Here is a 23,037-nt window from a genome sequence, read left to right on the forward strand (position 1 = left end):
AAAACTTTGTTTTCATTTTAATTAATGTTAAACCAGTTTCATTGTGTATATGTATATGATTAAAGTGAAATTGTGGGGTTAGGGTATATTTTTTGTTTTTAGCTTAATTATAAACGTATACAAATTTATAAACATTTTTGTTTTTTAGAAATTCGCTTCGATTTACTTGTCAGCTGTTTTTGAAAATTTTCCCTGATAGCCAATTCGCCTTCAAGTGCAGGCACAATGTCAAACAACATATACAAAAATATAACGAATTCGCTTGATATTCTGAATTCACCGATGACACTACCTTATAAAATTATTATACCTTGGAAAACCCCAAATTTCTGAAATCCAAAATTCTTATCAACCACGGCTGTTATTGAATCCAAGTCAGAATTGGTAATTTATCAGAAATTAAAATAAATTCCGATTTGAATAGGTCTCATGAAATCGTCTTGATTTTGCCTACTTTCGAAAATAAACAAAACCCATATTCGAATCAGCTGTTTTCTTTTGTTTACATTTTTAGTTTAGTTAAATTTTCAGAAGTTGACGTATAATACATTATTTTAAAATAATATATAAAATTTGAATGGTTGAGGCAGCAGTTGCATTTTTATTAATATAGGAAGAAAATTGTCAACGAATTAATCTGAAAATTTTAAGGGATTGGAACTGCCAGAATCTCTGTAAGTAGAGATTTTGATATGGTCGGGAAGTGGTTTTAACACTTTAGTGGTTTGCAGATTCATTGGACAATACCGTCTGAATAAAGAAGCATTCGTAATTTTGTTGGACATTGTAAAAGAACATTTGTTACCATCAACCATTCCCCGCGTGATTCAACTGGCTGCAATATTGCGATTTTTAGCAGAAGGGTCTTACCAAATGTCAGTTGGAAAAGATTCCACCATAAGTCTACTCACATAAAAATTATAAAACCCACGATTTATTCATATAACTTACATTTTCCAACAACATTCCACAAACTAACAAAAAAGAAAACTGCATATCTATAATCAGTCAGCTGATCGGATTATTTCTAGGGTTCTATAACTCGACTTTCGAATAATCGAACAATCGACTTTTTGTCGAAAAAAGTCGAAGTCGACAATTTTGTTCCAAAAAAGTCGATAACTCGACTATCGTCTATGAAAAAAGTCGAAAAGTCGACTTTGCAATTAAAAGTCGAAAAAAGTCAAAATGTCGAAAAAAATCGAAAGTCGAAAAACGTCGGAAAAAGTCGAAAAAAATCGGAAAAAGTCGAAAATAGTCGGAAAAAGTCGAAAATCGAAAGAAGTCGAAAAAACTCAAAGAATTGCAACAAATAGAAAAAATATAAATAATTTTTTTTTAATAATATTAAATAATAATAATAATAATAATAATAATAATAAAAATAACAATAATATAATGTAAAATGGCAACATTATAAATTTACGCTTCTGGCAACTTTATAAATTTTTAACTCTGGTCGGAAAAATTCGAAAATAATCGAAAAAAGTCGGAAAGTCGAAAATAGTCGATAATAGTCGAAAAGTCGAAAAATCGACTATTTATAAAATATTAAAAGTCGAAAAATAAAAATACTTATGCAATAAATATTAAACCGAGGTATTTATCAATCTATTAAAATGGGTCGTGATCTATATTATTCAATATATATTGAACGTAGCACTTTACGTACGTAAGGTTTAATAAAAGAGTAAAATGAAATTCCATCCGTATAACAAACAAGTAGGAAAGTATAGTCGGGCATGGCCGACCATATGATACCCTACACCATGAGTATATTTTTACAATTTTTACTTTTATAAAATTTTTATTTTTTGTAAGGTAGTTTAAAACTTTCTTACAATTGACTTATATTTCTTCACAGAAGGTTCAACTGATAGGTGTTTTATAGCTTCATGTTTCTGTCTGATTTGTATTACCTATGTCCTTTACAGTCTGGAGTGTTATTTGCCATATAGTTCCTGTATGACATATTGATTGGTTCTGTGAGTTCATTTTTGGGATTGTTTATGATTTCTACATATACTTTTCTTTATTTTAACCTGTTTTGCTTCTTTGAATTACATTTGTTTGATTGCAAATTATGTAGGAATTTATTTATGATCATTGCGGTACATTTTAATTGTCCTATCGTTATTTTATATAGTATATTATCTTTAAAAAAAAAAAATTAGGTGTAATTTTATTTATATATAATTATGTATTTTGTATTGGAGGAATTATTGTGAAGTAGAAATTTGTAACCGCTTATGGCCTATAGGCTAGGTTATTGAATATTGTTAAATAAAATAAATAAATAAATAAATAAAAATCGAAAGTCGAAAAGTCGACTTTTCATAAAACACTTTCTATAACAAAACCCATATGAGGTATTTACCAGTGTTGCCACTTCATGTGTAATTACACATATTGTGTGTAATTTTTATTTCCATGTGTAGCCAATGTGTAATTGATCTCATGTGTAAATTATGTGTTATTAAAAATCTCATTGTATTTACATAAGTATCACTAATTTTATATCAAATTTGTTCTTTCAAACACTGGTTTTGGTTGTCATTTATTTTCGCTGTAAAACACGTACATATATGTCCTTTTCTTGCATATGCAACAGTTTGCACACTTGTTTGAATACTAAGTCGGTGTTTTTTATTAAAACAAAACGATCTACACACATACATAGAAATTTTATTTCCACTTAAGCAAAAAGTGTACGTCCTTTTCTAATATATGCGATTTTTTGAAATTTGTTGAAAGCCGGTTGTTAAAAAAAACTGATTCACATACATTAATGTAAATGGTACATATACATATTTTTATATTCAAAAATAACGAAACAAGAAAATTTCTAAATAATCAAATTTAACTCAAACTAATTTCTAGTAGTAATTTTTATCAAGTCCGTTGTTTTTTAGATCTCGTTAAATAATATTTTAGGGATGACTGGAAGAAATGGCTTCAGATTCCAATCTGATTGGCTAAATAAATCTGAAATAATTGTCATATGCTTTAGGTTTTCTAGTTTCTTTTAATGTCCTTTTTAATCAGAAAAGCCAATTTTATATAAAATGAAAAGTGACGTTTTTAATATATTGCAAATATATTATATAAAAATGGATGTTTTGAAGTCAAAAATCAACGAATCAGATGAAAACCTTCGATCGGTATACTTTAAGGTGGGTATTGGACCAATATTTTTGTATGTTACAAACATCAGCACAAACGTATTATACCCTCCCCACTATAGTGGTGTAGGGTATAAAAAGAGAATAAAAGTAGTATAATTTATATGTTTGGTGTTTACACGATTGCTATAAAACAATAACAAAATAAGATGAAAACCGCTGTTTAAATTTTTTTGTATGTGTTTACATAAAAATACATCCCAGATCTAATGCTACCAGCTTATATTTTGAATCATTTAAAAAAATGAAGAAAGTGTAGTGGTTAGGGTTCTATAAATCGACTTTCAAATAATCGAACAATCGACTTTTTGTCGATAGAAGTCGAAGTCGACTATTTTATTTCAAAAAAGTCGAAAAAAGTCGACTTTGTTAATAAAAGACAAAAGTCTGAAAGTCGAAAATGGTCGATAAGTCGAAAAAAGTCGATAAGTCGGAAAAAGTCGAAAACTCGAAAATTGTAGAAACAAATCAAAATTAGTCGAAAATTTAAAATAATTGGAAAAAAGCCAAAACTCTAAAATAGTCGGAAAAGTCGAAAAAAGTCAAAAAATAGTCAGATAAAAGTCAAAAATAGTCAAAAAGTCGAAAAATCGAAAAGTCGAAAAATCGACTATTTATAACGTGATTAACTAAAAAAATTCTTCCGAAACACTTAATATTAAAAAACACATATAAAGTATTTACCCGTCCGGCGGCAGCTGACTTGTATTAAATGTTAACAAATTAAACAATATTGTTTTATATATACACTATGTATATAAAGAGATTAACTAAAAATCTGTTCCGGAACACTTTATACAACAAAACCCATATGAGTTATTTACCCGTCCGGCGGGTGCTACATTATGGCCAAATATTGAAAATTACTCCGCTGGAGTAGAATTATCCATTCGCAACAAATATTCGTTCATTCGTTATATAATATTTTCATGAATATCTACTTTTTTATGTTTATTTTTCACAAAAAATTGTTGATTTTTCGTAATTTTTTTTTTGTTTCCCTCAGCCATATTGCTAAAATCAGCTGATTCCAGTCTATGAGTAGCCTATGCAACATATAATATTTTCATGTTTATTTTTCACAAAAAATTAAGATTTACTAAACTTCAGGCACTCACTTAAATTTTGCAAATTAAGCTGCCGGAATAGAATTTTTCGTTTGAAACAAACATTATTCAATTCAGAATATATTTTCCTCGCAAAATTTTAATATCTTTATCTTTATTTTTTAATATAATATAAACATTTTACAAAAATTTTTCATCAAATAAATTCGACGTACTTATGGTTTTTGACATTTATGAAAAACAAAAACAAAATACATGGAAATGTTGTTTTTGCAGAACTGCCACCACCTTATCTGAATTCGCCTTGGTATTTTGTTTTTGCATTTGGTTTACGTAGATGTCAAAAACCATAAGTACGGCGAATTCATTTGATGAAAAATTTTTATAAAATGATTTTATTTAATTAAAAAATAAAGATAAAGATATTAAAATTTGCGAAGAAAATATTTTCTGAATTGAATAATGTTTGTTTCAAACGAAAAATTCTATTCCGGTAGCTTAATTTGCAAAATCTAAGTGGGTGCCTGAAGTTAAGTAAAACGTAATTTTTGTGCAAAAAAATAAACATAAAAAAGTAGATATTCATGAAAATATTAGCAATGAATGAATATTTGTTGTGAATGGATAATTCTACTCCGGTGGTGTTATTCACATAGCTGTCAAAGTGTTATTGTTGATTGTTATTGTTTACATTTTTATATTTGAAAATATCCGTTAAACGGAGAAAAACTTCGTTAATATTTTGAATTATTTACGTAAAAGATCTTAAAATACCAAGCATCTCGTAAACAAATATCATTTTATTTAAATAATGGTATAATTGGTATGTATACAAATATGTAATTTAAGAAAAATATTTTTTCTATTAAATGTTAACATATTACACAATATTGTTTTATATTTTAGATTAAAATTGTGTAGATAACGTGATTAACTAAAAATCTCTTTCGGATTACTTACTATTAAGAAACGCTTTATATAATAAAACCCATATGAGGTATATATATACGAAACCACTGACAGCTGTCAAAAAAGTAAATTCTAACCGTATGGTTTTGTTTACTTTTTTACCTTTTTTGAATTCCGCCATTAGGGAAAATTTTAGAGCGAGAGAAAAAATAAAATGTTTTAAAAAATCTATGAGTGTGTAAGAAGAGGTGTATTATTGATTTTTTTTAACACGTACTAAAAAAAGTAAACATAAACATTAGAGAAATTGTATGTGAAGAGGAATTGTGAAGACAAATTTTAAAACATAAAAACTTTACCTAAGGTGAAAAGAGATAGAAAGATAAATTTATATGTTTGTCTCTCTTTTAAATCTTCCGTGGTTCATTATACATTTGGTTTTGTTGATTTTTCATGTTTATTTTTCACAAAAAATTAAGATTTACTAAACTTCAGGCACTCACTTAAATTTTGCAAATTAATCTGCCGGAATAGAATTTTTCGTTTGAATCAAACATTATTCAATTCAGAATATATTTCCTCACAAATTTTAATATCTTTATCTTTATTTTTTAATATAATGTAAACATTTTACAAAAATTTTTAAAATTTTAAAATGAATTTGCCGTACTTATGGTTTTTGACATTTACAAAACCAAAAGCAAAAACAAAATACATGGGAAATGTTGTTGTTGCATAACTGCCACCACCTTATCTGAATTCGCCTTGTCATACCAGCTTAAGTTTTTTGTAAAGTGAAGGGGCTCAAAGTAGTCCTGCATCTCCCTACTTTCATACCTATACACCTCCCTCCCTCTCGACTATTCATCCTCGCAATGACGTCATCTTCCTCGACGTCTTAAATCTTCCCTGTAAACATTTAGTAACCCTACTTACCGACGATTATTACAAAGTTTTGTCATCATATTAATGACAATACTTTGTAAATTCATTCAAATATTATAAAAGATTTTTGTTTAATTAAAAAAATTAACAAGGTTTCATCGAAATTTAGTTTTAGGTTTAGCAAAATTCAGTGTTTTAGTATTTAAACAAATTCAGTTTTAAATTTTAGATTTTAGTTTTAAATTTTAACAAATTTTTAGCTTTAGGATTTTAGATTTAAAATTTTCACCAACAATTTAGTTTTAAGTTTTAACAATATTTAGTTTTAAGGCTTTTAGAAAAATTTGGGTTTAAGTTTTAACAATATTTAGTTTCAATTTCATCAAATTTGGTTTTTAGATATTAAGTTTAATATCTAGTTTTTAGCTTTTAAGTTTTTGAGTTTGAGTATTTAATGCCATTCTAATTTCTTTTTCTAATTCTAAAAAGAATTAGCTGTCTAATGGACAGCTGGCAAGACTACAGAAAATGGACTATTGTTGAGAGCTGGTTGCAGGTGTGTATTCTCGATAAGTAATAAATAAGATATTAAAACAAAACCTTTTAAATAATTTGTTTTTCTTTTTTATCTTCTTTTCATTTTTCTGTATATACTGGTTTCTGGTACCCTAGATCTGGAAATCTACCGCGGGACTATTCTTAACTAGGCCTGAGCTCAATCCTAACTTCTTCGCGCATGCTTGGACCAATTTCATCCAGCGTACTTTCTTCGAGCAACAAACGTTGCGCAATAGGAGTCCTTTTGGGTAATTGGGTCTTTAACACACAGGATAAACATTTATATATTTTATTTCTACTTACGTGTTGGTTGGTGGGAATTAAAACACTTTTTTTGTTTGTTTTATTTTATTTTTTCAAATAATTGGAGCACCGGGAGTGCGTTTTATTTTTTTTTGTTTTTGATTTTTAATTTATTTAAAAAACACCATTTTTGTCCGGGAGTCGTTCGGGATGGTTAATTATTAAGCCGATCCTCTTCGGCGCCAAGCCCGGCTTCCTCGTAACACTTCCTAAAATATTGCCTTTAGGAAGTGTTTGGAGACCTTCAGTCAAGGTCGGTAAGGCCGTCGTCGAAGTCGATAAGATCGTCATGGAGATCGATCAAATCGTCTTCAACGAGGCCTGACCGGACTTCGACATGCCGGCCTCCTTGCACTGGTGCAATTGTCTACCCTGTGAGTTGGCTGAGGGTCGAAACGATTTGGTTGACCAGCCCCTGGGTTGAGGCTGTCGTTGCCGCAGGCTGAGGAACAGCTATGGTTTGTGGTTGATGTTGTTGGCGCTGTTGTTGTTGGCGTCGTTGTGGCTGCCGCTGAGATAGTTGCTGTAGTTGCCGTTGTTGTCGTTGGAGTTGTTGCTGCTGTAGTTGTTGTTGTTGCTGTTGAATAACCTGCTGCTGTTGTTGCAGACGTTGACGGAGGTCATCTAACCGCCGTTGAGCTCTCTGTTGAGGAGGGTTGGGAAAGCTTCTGCGAGCGCGTGGGCGTGACCTTTGGCTTTGCCTTGGCACCTGAGCAGCAGTCCTTGGGTGCAGCAATGTGTGGTGCAAATTGCAACATATTTGGCACGCACCCATTGAGATACAGCTACACAACGCACAACTCTGGGTTTTGGGCTGGATCCATTCTGGAATGAGATTAAAATACAAAGAACAGGGCAGATTAAGGTCGAAAAAAATAGCTTTGCACACATAGACACGACATTGTATGGACAAGAACAAACTAATCTACAGACTTTTCACATAACGGGAGCATGCATAATTTTACTATTGGTCGGGTCACGACGCCACTAGATGTACTAACATCTAACACATAGACACGACATTGTATGGACAAGAACAAACTAATCTACAGACTTTTCACATAACGGGAGCATGCATAATTTTACTATTGGTCGGGTCACGACGCCACTAGATGTTCTAACATCAGCGACTCTTACGCGCTTATCCCGACCAACGTGTACGGCTTCTATTCTGCCTAACCTCCAGTCGCATGGAGGAAGAAGCTCATCCTTGATGATAACGAAATCACCAGTCTGTAGATCCCGTCGTGGATTCTGCCATTTGTACCTCTTGTGTAGCTCCAGAAGGTACTCATTTTTCCATCGTTGACCAAATTTATGATGGAGTGCTTTCAGTCGTTCCCAGCGATTCAATAACGACAAATTGTCAGGCGGTATTTCTGGCGCGAATACCAAAGGTGCACCGCGCATCTGGGTCTTCTGACATCGGTGATATTGGTCGTGAATTTAGAACACTTTCTATTCGCGCAAGCAGAGTAGAGAACTCTTCAAAATTAAATTTATGTGCGCCTGCAATTTTCCTGAAGTGGATTTTGGAGCTTTTAACGCCAGGGGCGCTAGGTGGAATGAACTTCCACTCAAGTCCATTAATTGCATATTTATCTGTTCTATCCTTGGAGGATTGTTTAAGAAATAACGAATAGTCCTTTAGCAATGACTTACTAGCGCCTATGAAATTTGTACCATTGTCCGACATAACTGATTTTGGCAATCCTCGCCTAGCTATAAGTCGTGCAAAAGCAGCTAGAAATGCTTCTAATGTTAAACTAGAGCAAGCTTCCAAATGAATGGCTCTTGTAGCAAAACATACAAAGATACATGTGTAACCTTTCATATATGGTGAATTTCGCAAATTGCCGGACTTGATCTGAAATGGACCAGCAAAGTGGACACCCGTATGTGAGAACGGTAATGAGAGAGTGGATCTCTCTTTTGGCAGTGCAGCCATTATTTGCGATTTCACTTGTTGTTTGTAACGAACACAGGTTAGACAATGATGAACGCATTTCTTGACTGTTCTTTTTAAACTAGGAATATAGAACTGGCTTCTTACTGCGCTCATCAAAAGGGTTGTGTCAGCATGGACTAGAGTTTTGTGGACAAACTCCAGAAAAATTTTGCAAAATTGAGAAGAGTTAGGGATAATTATGGGAAATCGCTCATCGTGCGTAAGCGAGGCATTAGCTAATCTACCATTAACCCGCATAAGACCTTGAGCGTCGAGAAATGGATTTAGAGTAAGCAGAGAGCTTTTCTTTGAAAGATGCTTAGAATCCGAAAGATTCTTTAAATCTTCAGAATAATGAAACTTCTGCGTTAGTCTAATATATACAATTTTTGCGTTATTAAGCTCTTCGTGAGAGAGCGTTAAACTTTCAAACTTAGCTTTCTGTAATCTTGTCGAGGGCTCGCCTATATGAAGAAAATCTTTGGATTATATTGAGTTCATCTGTAACGGAACAGTGAACTTCAACTTTCCTTTGTTCCATAAGAGCTGTGGCAGGTGGGTTCGATTTAGGCCAATTGTCTTGGGAGTCAAGTAGCCACATTGGTCCATACCACCATAAAGGATTTTTTTAAGATCTCGTGGTTTACACCCTCGTGTTCCAAGATCTGCAGGATTTTCATGGGTTAAAACGTGGTTCCACTTAGCATTACCAACATTTTCAATGATTTGAGATGTTCTGTTGGCAAATTATGTTTTCCAAACTGATGGATGTTTTTGTAACTATGCTAATACTATAGTGGAATCTGACCACAAGAAAAGTTGAGCACTTTTAAATGAATTGTTAGTTAGAGTTTGTTTAATTAGGTTTGAGAGCAGTAATGCCCCACATAACTCTAACCGAGGAAGACTTACACGTTGCAACGGCGCAACTTTGCTTTTCGCTACTAGCAGATTAGAATGTCTGCCAGACACATCTTCCACTCGAATATATATTGTTGCGCAATAGGCTTGTTCAGATGCATCACAGAAACCATGGATCTGGATTTTGCTATCTGGACGGAAATTGATCTATCTGATGATTTGAATGGATCTTATGTGTATAAAATCTTCCAAGAAAATGTTCCACCTTGAAAGAATCTGAGGTTTCACATCTTCATCCCATTCGACCCCATCTTGCCACAATTCCTGTAGAAGGATCTTTGCTTGAACAATAATGGGAGTTAGTCACCCTACGGGGTCAAACAATTTAGCGACCGCGGACAAAATTGTTCTTTTTGTTGCTTTTGATGCGAAATCGGGAATTTCGACTTTATAAGTGAAGGAATCACTGTATGCATTCCACTGAATACCTAACGTTTTCATAGAGCTCGAATCGTAAAGTTTTAAGAAATCTGCACTTAAAATATCTTCAGTTGGAATATTTTCTAATAATTTGCTATTATTTGCCGTAATTATTTTAAGTGGAAATCCAGCTGATTTTAAAGAATTTATTAATTGACTTTGCGCTTCTAAGGCTGAAGCCAAAGTATGTCCACCAGCTAAAATATCATCGACATATGTTTCATGTCTTAATATGTGAGATGACAAAGGAGACGGTCTCTCTACATCTGTTGCTAACTGCAGCAACGTTCGTATAGCTAAATACGGTGCCCAATTCACTCCGAAAGTGACTGTTAACAGCTCGTAATCTTCAATATTGCTTGATTTCAATATTGCTTTTATTCTCTGAAACGGACAATCTGCTTCCGTTACTAATATTTGGCGATACATTTTTTCGATATCTCCATTGAAAACGTATCTATATATACGCCAATTTAAAATAACTGACATTAAGTCAGATTGCAACGTTGGACCAATATGCAATACATCATTCAACGAAAATGAGCTTTTCGAGAACCATTAAAGACTACTCTAACTTTTGTAGAAGTGCTTTCCGTCTAAGTACAGCATGATGTGGTAAATAATATGAAAAATACTTTCCATCTTTACAAATTTCGGAAGAATTTGTTTTCCTCATATGACCCAATGTTATATATTCTTCTAAAATATCATTATAAATTTGTTGAAGATCTATTTGTTTTTGTAATTTTGCCTCTAGATGAATATATTGACTTTTTGCTGCGAATCTGGAAGATTGCAAATACAAGTTTTCTGGAAATTCTTGTTTAAAAGGAAGTTTTACAACATATCTACCATCACTTTTGCGATATGTTGTCTTTTTATAAAGTTCTTCACAGTAGAGATCTATTTCTGATGGAACTTTCGATTTTGGAATTTCTTCTGTTTCCCAAAATAGTTTAAGCATTGAGGTTATTTTATCATTTTCTTCCTTATTTTGAATATTAGCAGTTAGAGAAACGCTATGTAATTTCATTGGGTAATAAATATACCATCCATAGATGGGATTTTGAGCAAGGAGATTGCCTAAGATATTCTTTTGTATTCCATCTTGAATGATATATTGAATTATATCACTACCGATTAGCATGTCTATTTGTGAAGATACCAAGAAATTAGGATCGGCTAATCTTAGATGTTTTATTCCCGAGAGATCAGCGTTTGAAATCGTAAAGCTTGGCATAAATTTGGTTAAATTTGGAACTATTATAACTTGGGTACTGAGTGAGAACTCGTGGTTTTTCTACACAAATTTATGGTAGATATTTTACTTGAATTTGCTACCACTGTACCCCCTAATCCACAAATTTCAAAATTTGCATTTTGAGTTATTAAACCAAGCCATTTTGATATTTTTTTAGTTACAAATGATCGTTTTGATCCCGAATCTATTAGAGCTCTAACTGTAAATACTTCTCCTAAATGTAAAATTTCTACTAGAGCTGTAGGTAATAAAATGTCATCATCATTGACAGAAAAGTTTGTTTGTGTGTTTGTCTTGTGTACTGTAGACATTGAGCTACATGGTGGTTGGCGGTTTATTGTGTCCTCCGGTTGCTGAGAGGGATCAGCATGAAACGTATTGAACGTTTTGTTTTTATTTGCTTTATTCTTCTTATTATTGGAATAATTATCCAAATGAAGTAAGCTGTGGTGCCTGTTCTTACACTGGATACATGTAAAAACGCTTTGACAATTTGTATTTGTGTGAGCTGAAGACAAACAATTACTACAAATTTTGTTCTTTTCTACATAGTCAATTCTCTGTTTTACTGAAAAGTTCTGAAATTTAGGACAATTTCGAATGATATGTGTTTTATTACATAATTTGCAAAGCATATCATCATTCTTCGATTGAGCTTCTTTGTTCGGGTTTTCATATCTAGCTTTATTCTGCTGTGAAGAGATATTATAATTTCTACCCTGATTATGATATGGAACATAAGCTGGGTTTTGACTTCTGAATGTAGATATTCTTTCCATTACCTGATGTCTATTTATTAAAAATTCTTCCATTTCTGCCCAGGAAGGTAAACGAGTTGGAGAACTCAACGATTGCTCCCAAAGAGCTAATGTTTCATCAGGTAATATTGTGGAACACAAATTTATTAGGATTGGATCCCATTGATCGGTTCGTATACCATGAGCCTTTAAAATTGATAAACAATTTTCAGCCTTTGCTGCTGGTATATTAAATAGAATCTTCAACTGATTATCTATTAAAATGCGCTTGTTCTCATAACGCGTCCCACGCCAGAAAATAATTCTGATCTGAAAGTGGATATTTAGCTACAATACTACCTGCTTCGCCCTTTGTTTTATTCCTTAGATGATATAACTTTTGAGCCTGTGTCAATCGAGGGTGATTGCCATAAATGGCGGTAAACATATCGCGGAATGATGGCCATTCCTCAAAACCCCCATAAAATTCCTGAGTATCACAAGGAGGAACCTTTATACAAATCTCCGAATCATTAAATGTGGCATTAATGGGATACATATTCGAAGTATTGAACAAAGTAGAGTTAGTCGTTTGATCGGGCCTTAGACCTTGATTACTAGAAGCTCTGTGCATCTTCAATTGGTCCATCATATTAGCCTTGGTACGTTGATATTCGTCCTTAACCGATCCAAATCTTACTTTTGCCGTGCATTTTTCGCTCTCAGGAATAATATTCTCATTAGTTAAAATTAAATCCTCAAAGGCTTTTCGAACTGATTGCCAGTCCTCTTCAAGGGACTGCAATTTCGTCTCGAGAAGTGACTCGGTTAAATTTTCCAATGGAGTTATATCAGACATGGAACAAGATCCAACTAAATTATCGCATTCTAAAGCGAACTTAGCACATAATGTGGAGCCCATTATTGAAAAAGTTCAAATGAATTGTTTAAAATGGAAAATTAAAAAGGCAAATGAGGGAAACTAATATCAAAAAGCCAAATCAATGAAAAGAATAACTAACAAGTAGAACAGTAAGTGATCTGCACTAATTTATCTAATTTGACCGTAGGTTGAAAAATATTCCGTATACAAGTCCTATAATGTACCTAATATACCGAATCTAATTGCGTAGAGTGACCGCTAAATCGCGAAAAAAATTTTCTAAAAAGTTAAATAAAAAATTTTTTAATCGAAAAAATATTACAAAATAGTTCCGTTTACAGGTCCTATATTGTACCTAATATGCCGGATCTAACAGCGTAGGATGACCGCTAATTCGCGAAAATATTTTTCCAAAAAGATTTTACTCGAAATTTAATTAAAAATTTAAGTCGATGTTATAATAAGTATTGAACTAATCAGACCGACACACAATGTGTAGGGAACACACAAATTACAACAAACACAATAATGTATATATGTAATGTATGTTTGTATATATGTTTATTTTGTCTCTGTTTTTTACTTTCTTTTGTTATAGCTACGGTATAGCGTATAAAAAAAGAGAATATATTTTGTTATTTTAAGAGATAAATAAACAAAAAACCACCACCAAATTTACTTTAATATTTTTAAATAATAATATTGTAAATCTTAGTAAGTATGTATGTACAATATACAACAATGTTTTGATGGAAACAAAACAATAACAATCACTAGTTCTTGCACTAAATAGAATGAACTTTATATATAAAAAATAATTATGTAAGTATGTGAAGAATGGGAATTCTTGCGACTATACTTATTATTTTTTATATAAATTTTCAATTAATTTAGCACTTTCACTGTGGTTCAAAAAGGACCATAAACAAATTCCAACTCTTATTTTGGAGATTTGTTGCTTTTGTTTTTACTTTGTTAAGAAATTAACAAAGTTGTTCAATAACAGAATTGAACTATGCACACAAATAAAATAGAGAATTTTATTTCTACTTACGTGTTGGTTGGTGGGAATTGAAACACTTTTTTTTGTTTGTTTTATTTTTTTTTTTCAAATAATTGGAGCACCGGGAGTGCGTTTTATTTTTTTTGTTTTTGATTTTTAATTTATTTAAAAAACACCACTTTGACCGGGAGTCGTTCGGGATGGTTAATTATTAAGCCGATCCTCTTCGGCGCCAAGCCCGGCTTCCTCGTAACACTTCCTAAAATATTGCCTTTAGGAAGTGTTTGGAGACCTTCAGTCAAGGTCGGTAAGGCCGTCGTCGAAGTCGATAAGTTTGTCATGGAGATCGATCAAATCGTCTTCAACGAGGCCTGACCGGACTTCGACACAGGAGTTTTGTAGGTTATGTGAGGACTAAGAGGTGTTAGAGACAGTAGAACATATTTTGAGTGACTGTCCTGGTGCACAGAATCTGAGGCGGAAATGGCTAGGAAAAATATGTCATGATGATTTAGGAGATGTAGCTAGATGTAGTATAGGCGACATTCTAGGTTTTGTCAATGGAGTGGATTGGCTATTTAGGCGCCGGACCTCGTTGAATTCCTTTCCTATGCTATCAATATTCTTTCTCTATTAGGATAGGAATTTAGTAATTTCAAACTTATCTCTCCGGCTTTTCTGTATTCTCTTTTTATTTTTCTTGTTTCTTCCTTAAGGGAATCACAATGGACCCTCCTGGGATGTAGTGGATGTATACCATTTTGGTATACAACCCTTTTAAACTAAACATTCGTTCAGGTAAGGGGTAAGTATAATCTAGGTCGAAAACATTAATACCTGGGCACCACAGGAATGTTGGTGCTGATCTGCAGAAAAAGTCCGACGATGGATGGAGCAGGCGATGGCGTGGCTTACTTTAGGTGTGTTGATTTAGTTTATGTTTCTTTAGACCCTTTACCTTCGTGAGAAGGGTATATATAAGTTTGTCATTCCGTTTGTAATTTATATAATATAATTTTCCGACCCTATAAATTATATATATTCTGGATCCTTATAGATAGCGGAGTCGATTAAGCTATGTCCGTCTGTCTGTCTGTTGAAATCAGTTTTTAGAGGACCCCAGATATGAGCAAAATCGGTCAGTAAAAAACGGAGATATGAGCAAAAATCCAAGAAACCTCTGAAAATTTCATCAAAAAATTTCATATTTTTCATGCTTTGTTAAATAAGCAACAACAACACCTTATAAAAAGATGTACACGTGTGTGTAGATGTATTTGGTTTTATTCAGCTGTGTATTTTTTTATGTTTGGATGCTGTTGGCGTCATTGAGTTGTGTATTTTGTTTTTGTGAATTCTGTTTGTATATTTGGATGTAGGTTGGCTTTATTTATTTTGTTTTTGTTTTTCTGTGTCTTTCGTTATGTATGTTAAGATGTCTGTTGGTTTAGATGCCTTGTGTATTTTGTTTTTTATTTAATTTAGCGTTGTTGTTCATTTTGTTTTGCTTTTGGTGTAATAACAATGTAGTCGAGAAAAAATTTATAAAACTAATAAGTTTAAAATACACTATGGTAAAGGGTATATAAGATTCGGCACAGCCGAATATAGCACTCGTACTTGTTTTATTTAATTTTTATTTTATTTAGTTTTAACTTTTATTTTAAGTTTAGTGTAAAATTTTCAGGTTATTAAAATATTTAATTTAAATTTTGTTTTTTTACGACCACGGGCTCCACCTTCTTCTTATCCAGGGAAAAATGAAAAGGATCGGCATTTTAGCTTTCAGGGACCGAAAAACCTCGGTTGCCAATATGGTTCCCAAAAATTTCTTTTAATTTCAGTCAATTTGTAGTGTAGTTCTTTTTTTTTTGTTTATATATTCTAGCTGTCAAATTGTTTACATCCCCGCGTTGTCAACTTTTCGTATTCTTTTTAAATTTTGCCCTACTACAGGGTACACATGGCAAGAGTCATACGACTGTCAAATTTTCTATCCATATTCCCTCTCAATGTGTGATGGTTTCATTATATATTGCATTTAGACGATCAACAGATCATATTACTCGTAAAATCGTGAAAAACCGGTTTTAGTTATGACCATGGCATAATAAAGTAAGGTGGCTGCAATAAAGCAGCTGATTATTATTATTTAGTTTTGTTTAGAGTATGTATAATGTCAAATGTTGTTATTGTTTACATGTTCAGAATATTACTTGTTTTCTTATGCCATTTTTGACATTAGTCTGATTCTAGTACAAAAACAAAATACATGTTTGCTTAAGCAAATAAAATTTGACGAAACTTGACAGAACTCTCTTAACTACATTATAGTTTGTCACATAAGTTTTATATGTATTCGCACTGTTGTTTAGGTCTGGTCCACGCTAGGAAACTTTTGTTGAGAAACTTTTTCTTAATTTTCTTTTTAAGTTTCCTCAATGCCCACAAATATAAAATTTTGTTCCAGAAACTACATGTACTCGGAAAACAAGTTTCCGAGTACGAGAAACTCCGTACAGCGAGAGAGATCAATGATATTTCTTTCTGTCTCTCGCAAAATCAAAAGTTTCCTATTTTGGATCGGTACTTAAGATGACTTAAGCTAGTGTATGCATATTATAGTTAGGACACAAAGTCTACAGAGATGTCAAATTTTACAGTTAAAAAACACTAAAATCAGTTTTATTGAAATGGTTCCGGTAGAAAGAGAAAATAGTCTAAGATCAATTTAAGCTGAGAGGATACCAACGTGCGACACGAGATTGTTGGCAAAGGGGGTAAAGACGAAAGGGAAGCAGCAAAGGAGGCACGAATCGTAATTTGAGGAGTTTTTTGGTATCTCTTTTGTTAAGCGTTCGTAACCTGGACTCAAAGAGTGTGCGATCACTCGAATGCTTGAATCAGTGTTGCCACTTGCAATATTTTGAATTTTATACATTACATTTAAAAACACTTTTGTATTAAATAAATAAATTAAAAGTAAGAAATAAAAAATCTGATTAAAGTTAAACTTATTTGTGGAATAGAGGAATGGAGGAAAAAAAATAAAATTATAAAAATATAATGTCCCGAAGGTTATTGGCAACAATAAAGATTGTGGAGGAGACAATTTCATATTTTTACCTATATCCATTGCCAAATTACAAATTTAAAACTTGCACCAACCAAAAAAAATAAATAAACACAAAAAATAAAGCATGTAAATAGAAGAAAAAAACAAAATAAAAATAAACAAATAAATGTCAAACTGAATTACGAACGTGTCGTGAAAACGGGTTGATTCTCTATCGTCATTTAGAGGCCGAATTAATTAATTCAACAGCTCGTGTGAACTAGGTATAAACGTTCATTTTATGGTGCACATTACAGGTGAAGTCAATTCTACAAAAACAACAAATACACCGTGTGATTGTTGTTTTTGTGAGTAGAAACTTCTGTCAAAATCAGCTGAGTGGTATATGAAAAAAATGTGTGAAAAGAAGAAAAACAAAAATAAATTTGAATGGCGTAGCACAGTGGTATAGGAAAAAAAAGAGGGAAATAATTCGGTAACTTTAAAACGGTTAATCCGATTTTAATGAAATTTGGTGTGCACAAAGAGGAGGTGTTGTCGAGTTTAGGTTTTGAATTTGGACCTTAAAGGCCAACCAGGGTCCCGGCGTTGGGTCCTCAAATTAGGACACCTCGGCTATGTATATAGAATCTCCTCAACGAGCACTATAAAAAATGTCGTCGTTGCAGTAAATTATCTCTTATAGTTTAGGAGATAGTCGCATTTGAAAATTAAAATTTTAAAATTTTTACCGTCCTTACTTTAGTTTTTTGATAATAATAAAAATATAAAATATTCCCGCTTTACAACAATTTTATATATCAAGCAGTGAAAGAATTATGTAAAAATCATGACTGAGTCCAAAGTTATAGGCATTTTAATTTAAAAAATTAAAAAAGGCGACTTTTTGCCATTTTTTGGGAAAAAAGTATCTTTTTCTTTTTAAGTTATCTAAAAAGTTTCTAAGAAGATGTATATAGAATTTACACTTTTTGGAAAGCTAACTTTACATCAAATACGATAAATGAAACAAATATAATACCGAGTGGACCAGGTCCATCCAAAAAAACCCTATTTTTTATGGAAAATTCAATTTTGAGCAAAAATTCTCAAATCGCATAGTCGATATCAAATTATAGTGACCTGGGGCGGGGTTTCGATAACCCCGTATGGATATAATAGGCAAAAAAACAAAAAAATCCCATTTTTGGGATTTTTTAAAACTTTTTTGGGAATTCCGGGATTTCTAATAAGAAAATTCGAAATTTTTATTTAATTTTGGATTTTGAGTAAAAAAATCTATCTAACTATAAAATTTCATCAAAAAATATTCATTAATAAAATTTTTATTGCAATTTGAAAATTTTATCTTCGCAAAAACTGAATAAAACACATTATTTAATTTTTTTAAAGTATTCCGCGAATTTTTTAATTTTAAAAAATTAAGTGACAAATTAATTTTATAGTGCTCGATGAGGAGATTAAATCGGAACTCAAATGAAGAAATAGGATCGTTTTAAAAATTTAACATAGCCGAGTTGTCCTAATTTGAGGACCCTCCGCCGGGACCCTGGTTGGCCTATAAGGTCCAAATTCAAACCCTAAACTCGACAACACCTCTTTGTGCATACCAAATTTCATTAAAATCGGATTAACAGTTTAGAAGTTACCGAATTATTTCCCTCTATTTTTTCCTATACCACTGTGCGTCGTGCAATATTTTCATAAGAATTTTTTAATTTGCTTGCGTTTTATTAATTAAAATAGAAAAAACAAATAGTAAGGAAAAAGTGCTTTTTTTATTAATTAAAAAATTAATTCCTCGATTATTTTTGCTTAATATTGCATAAATTGATGCAATTTCTTAAAAATTGATAAAGGTTAAGTTCCACGACTTCATCCAAAAATCCAATTTCAAGAAATGCCGTTATACATACATACGTGCGTACTCCAATATATAACATGGAATATAAAAATTTTAAGAGCATTTTAGTTAAAAAATTTATATTAAAAGAAAATAATTTTTAAATGTACTTCATCGTACAAAAAATTCTGCGGAAGAAGTCTTGACTGGTCAGTGACCAGTCACAATACCAGTGGTCACTTATGAATATTGATATAAAGCTTTTGTTGAGAGCTCCACTCTACAAATCTCACTCCTCTTTTTTCTTCTTCGTTCATCCTTTGGGATGCTAAAGAATGTCTCATTTACAATTTTTACCCTTTTCTTGCATAAACAGCAAGTGTTCATTTTGCTATTTTTTATTAATCTTATGATTTAAACCTAATTCATTATTTTACGAAGGGCATTTAAATAAAAATGGAGAAAAAAATCCTGCAACATGTCCCCTGAGCTAAAAGTGGCCTAATACCATAGACTATTCATAGACTGGAATCAGCTGATTTTAGCAATATGATAAGGGCAAACAAAAAAAAAATTATTAAAAGTCAACAAAATAAAATGTACAATGAACCAGGAAAAATTTCCATCTCTTTTCACCTCATACTTAATTTTTCCAAAACAAATTGCATTACAGTCTTACGAACTTATTTACAGCATCGGGCTTGAGAGCTTCGGGCTAAATTTCCGTGGACAAAAAAACAATCAGCTGTTGAAATGACTTCACCTTATTAGTTTCGCCATGGAATTACTATTTAGACACATTAAAAAATTTTATACAAATATCCATTTTCATATCGAACTTCAAAAAATATATGTTGAGAACATATAAACGGGGTTTACTGTACATGAAAAGTCAAAAAAGTTGTTTCTGGTGTTGAAAGTGTATTGCAAAGTGTTTTATAATGAAAAAAACATTAAGGAATTATTAAAAAACAAATCCAAATATTTAATAAATTAAGGTTCTCATATTTTGCAATTCTTCTCATACAATTTCTTTAATGTTTACATTTTTTACTGTTTTTTTTTTTTTTTTTTTTTTTTACGAGCGACGAAAATAATCAACACACTAATCATCTCACACGCTAATCAATTTTTAATACATTTTTATTTTTTCTTTTGGTCTAAAATTTTACCTCAAGGCGAATTCAGATAAGGTGATGGCGATTCTGCAATAACAACATTTTGCATGTATTTTGTTTTTGTATTCCGGCAGATTATTTTGCAAAATTTAAGTGAGTGCCTAAAGTTAAGTAAAACTAATTTTTTTGTGAAAAATAAACATAAAAAGGTACATATTCACGAAAAATATTTATATAACAAATGAATGAATCTTTGTTGCGAATGGATAATTCTACTCCGGCGGAGTAGAATTGTATATATAAAACAATATAGTTTAATATGTTTAATATGTTAATATGTTAACACTTAATAGCACTGAACACTAAGAAGTGAAACGCTGTCAATAAGTACCTAAGTCTATTGTCAGTCGGTACCTAACTCTAAGAATGTATTAGTAAAATTCTCAAGCCAACATAGTTGCAAAATATAGGATTAAAAAGTATTGAAAAAAAATATTACATATAAATTTATATTTTGAAAGATTTCTATAAACATTTTGCGACATAATTTATATATAAACATTATATATGAATGTATCTTTGCTTTTTAATCTGCAATATTGAAATAATAATTAATTTTTTTGTTGAAATATTTTTTTCTTGTACCATTCGAAAATTTACAACATTGTTTTTTTTCGTTTTAATTTAAACAACAAAAATTTAATGTCAAAAAATTAAAAAAAAATGTATTTTCGTTTGTAAAAAAATATAACGTTAAGTGATAAAAAATATTTTCATGTTCTATAAGCCACGAATTTTCGCGACAAAGTTTTGAAGTTTGGATAGAGAGTAAGATTCTTACATATGTGTTGGAGTTACATAGAACTCGTCTGTGAGAAGAGCGTAACGTTATTGTTGTAAAAAAATTAAAGCGTTTCACTTCTTAGTGTTCAGTGTTTAATAGAAAAAAATATTTTTCCTAAATAATATATTTATGCCAATATTTAAATAAAATGATATTTGTTTACGAGATGCTTGCTATTTTTAGATTTTTTACATAAATAATTCAAAATATTAACGAAGTTTTGTCTCCGTTTAACGGAAATTTTTATATATTTATATTTGACAGTTACGTAAACCAGGCGAATTAAGATAAATATTATCAGCTGATTGAATAACACCACCTTATCTGAATTCGCCTTGGTGTACACTTAATAAAGTAGCCTCGTCGCTACAACAAATATAACAATAAAAAAGCAACAGGCAAGTTGTTGTTTGTCGAACAAAGTCGAAAGGTCGAAGTCGACTATTTTGTTCCAAAAACGTCGATAACTCGACTATCGTCTTTAATAAAAGTCAAAAAAAGTCGAATATCGAATAAAATCGAAATGTCGAAAAAAGTCGAAATGTCAAAAAAGTCGAAATGTCAAAAAAAGTCGAAATGTCGAAAAAAGTCGAAAAAATTCGGAAAAAGTTGAAAAAAGTCGAAAAGTCGACTTTTAATTAAATGAAAAAGTCGAAAAGTTGACTTTTAACTAAAAGAAAATTGTCGAAAATTCGAAAAGTCGACTTTTAACTAAAGGAAAAAAGTCGGAAAGTCGGTTTTTCGTTTTAACTATAGAACCCTAGTTGTTAGTGTACAATAATCCCATCCAAAGCGAATTCATATAAGGTGGTGTTATTCAATCACCTGATAATTTTTTTTCTTAATTCGGCTGGCTTACGTAGCTGTCAAAGTTTATTATTGTTTACATATTTATATATAAAAATGTCCGTTAAACGGAGAAAAGCTTCGTTAATATTTTGAATTATTTACGTAAAAAATCTAAAAATACCGAGCATAAAAAATATAATTTTATTTAAATAATGACATTATTGGTATGTGTACAAATAAGTTATTGTTTTATATTTTATATTAAAATTATGTAGATAAAACATCTCTTCCGGAACACTTAATATTAGGGTTCTATAATTGAAACGAAATGTCGACTTTTCGACTTTTTGCATTTAGTTAGAAGTCTATTTTTCGACTTTTTGCATATAGTTAAAAGTCGATTTTTCGACTTAGTCTTTTTGCATTTAGTTAAAAGTCGAATTTTCGAATTTTTGTATTATATGAAAAGTCGATTTTTTGACTATATGTATTTTATAAATAGTCGACTTTTCGACTTTTTCCGAGTTTTTTCTACTTTTTCCGACTTTTGGACTTTTTTGGACTTTCCGACTTTTCCACTTTTTTCGTCTTTTCGACTTTTTGACTTTCTTCGACTTTTGTCGACTTAACGACCCTTTCGACATATCGACTTTTTTGACTTTTTTAATTTTTCCGACGTTTTTCGACTTTGTTTGACTTTTTCCGACTTTTCCAACCTTTTCGACTTTTTCAGACTTTTTGACTTTTTCCAAATTTTCGACTTTTTCCGACTTTTATTAACTAAGTCGACTTTTCGACCTTTTCACAAACGATAGTCGACTTTTTTCGATAAAAAGTCGATTGTTCGATTATTCGAAAGTCGATTTATAGAACTACTTAATATTAAGAAACGCAAATGAAGTTTTTACCCGGCTGTCGGCAGTTATACACTATGTAGATGGAAGGCTTTATATAACAAAACCAATATGAGGTATTTACCCGTCCGGCGGCTGCTACATTATGGCCAAATATTGAAATTTACTCCGCCGGAGTAGAATTATCCATTCGCAACAAATATTCGTTCATACGTAATATAATATTTTCATAAATATGTACTTTTTTGTTTATTTTTTACAAGTGAATTAAGTTTTACTTAACTTCAGGCACTCAAAGTTTGCAAATTAAGCTGAAGGGATAGGATTTTTCGTTTGAAACAAACATTATTCATTTCAAAATATATTTTCCTCATAAATTTTAATATCTATATCTTTATTTTTTAATATAATATTAACATTTTACAAAAAATTTTGA

At 31.4% G+C, this 23,037-nt stretch overlaps 1 protein-coding gene and 1 long non-coding RNA gene across 4 annotated transcripts; one reads left to right on the plus strand and one right to left on the minus strand.

Annotated features, from left to right (window-relative positions):
- Positions 1-587: 587 nt before the first annotated feature.
- Positions 588-1,163, plus strand: LOC124418798. Its single transcript, XR_006940216.1, has 2 exons — positions 588-674; positions 732-1,163. It is a non-coding gene; the product is annotated as an uncharacterized LOC124418798 (long non-coding RNA).
- A 5,762-nt stretch (positions 1,164-6,925) lies between these two features.
- On the minus strand, positions 6,926-20,051 carry LOC124418836 (cAMP-dependent protein kinase catalytic subunit-like). 3 transcript variants are annotated; one of them, XM_046946476.1, is made up of 2 exons: positions 19,633-20,051; positions 6,926-7,729 (listed from the first exon to the last, which is right to left on the minus strand). In XM_046946476.1, exon 2 carries the CDS (start codon positions 7,677-7,679, stop codon positions 7,272-7,274), a length of 408 nt encoding a protein of 135 aa, XP_046802432.1. In that variant the 5' UTR covers positions 7,680-7,729; positions 19,633-20,051; the 3' UTR covers positions 6,926-7,271. The 3 variants fall into 3 exon arrangements, with proteins under 3 accessions (XP_046802432.1, XP_046802431.1, XP_046802430.1); XM_046946475.1 differs by lacking the exon at positions 19,633-20,051 and adding an exon at positions 14,915-15,115; XM_046946474.1 differs by lacking the exon at positions 19,633-20,051 and adding an exon at positions 14,129-14,893 and having other exon boundaries at positions 6,927-7,729.
- Between the last annotated feature and the right edge of the window lie 2,986 nt (positions 20,052-23,037).

The sequence above is a fragment of the Lucilia cuprina genome, chromosome 3 (genome assembly GCF_022045245.1).
Source record: "Lucilia cuprina isolate Lc7/37 chromosome 3, ASM2204524v1, whole genome shotgun sequence".
NCBI lineage: Eukaryota > Metazoa > Arthropoda > Insecta > Diptera > Calliphoridae > Lucilia > Lucilia cuprina.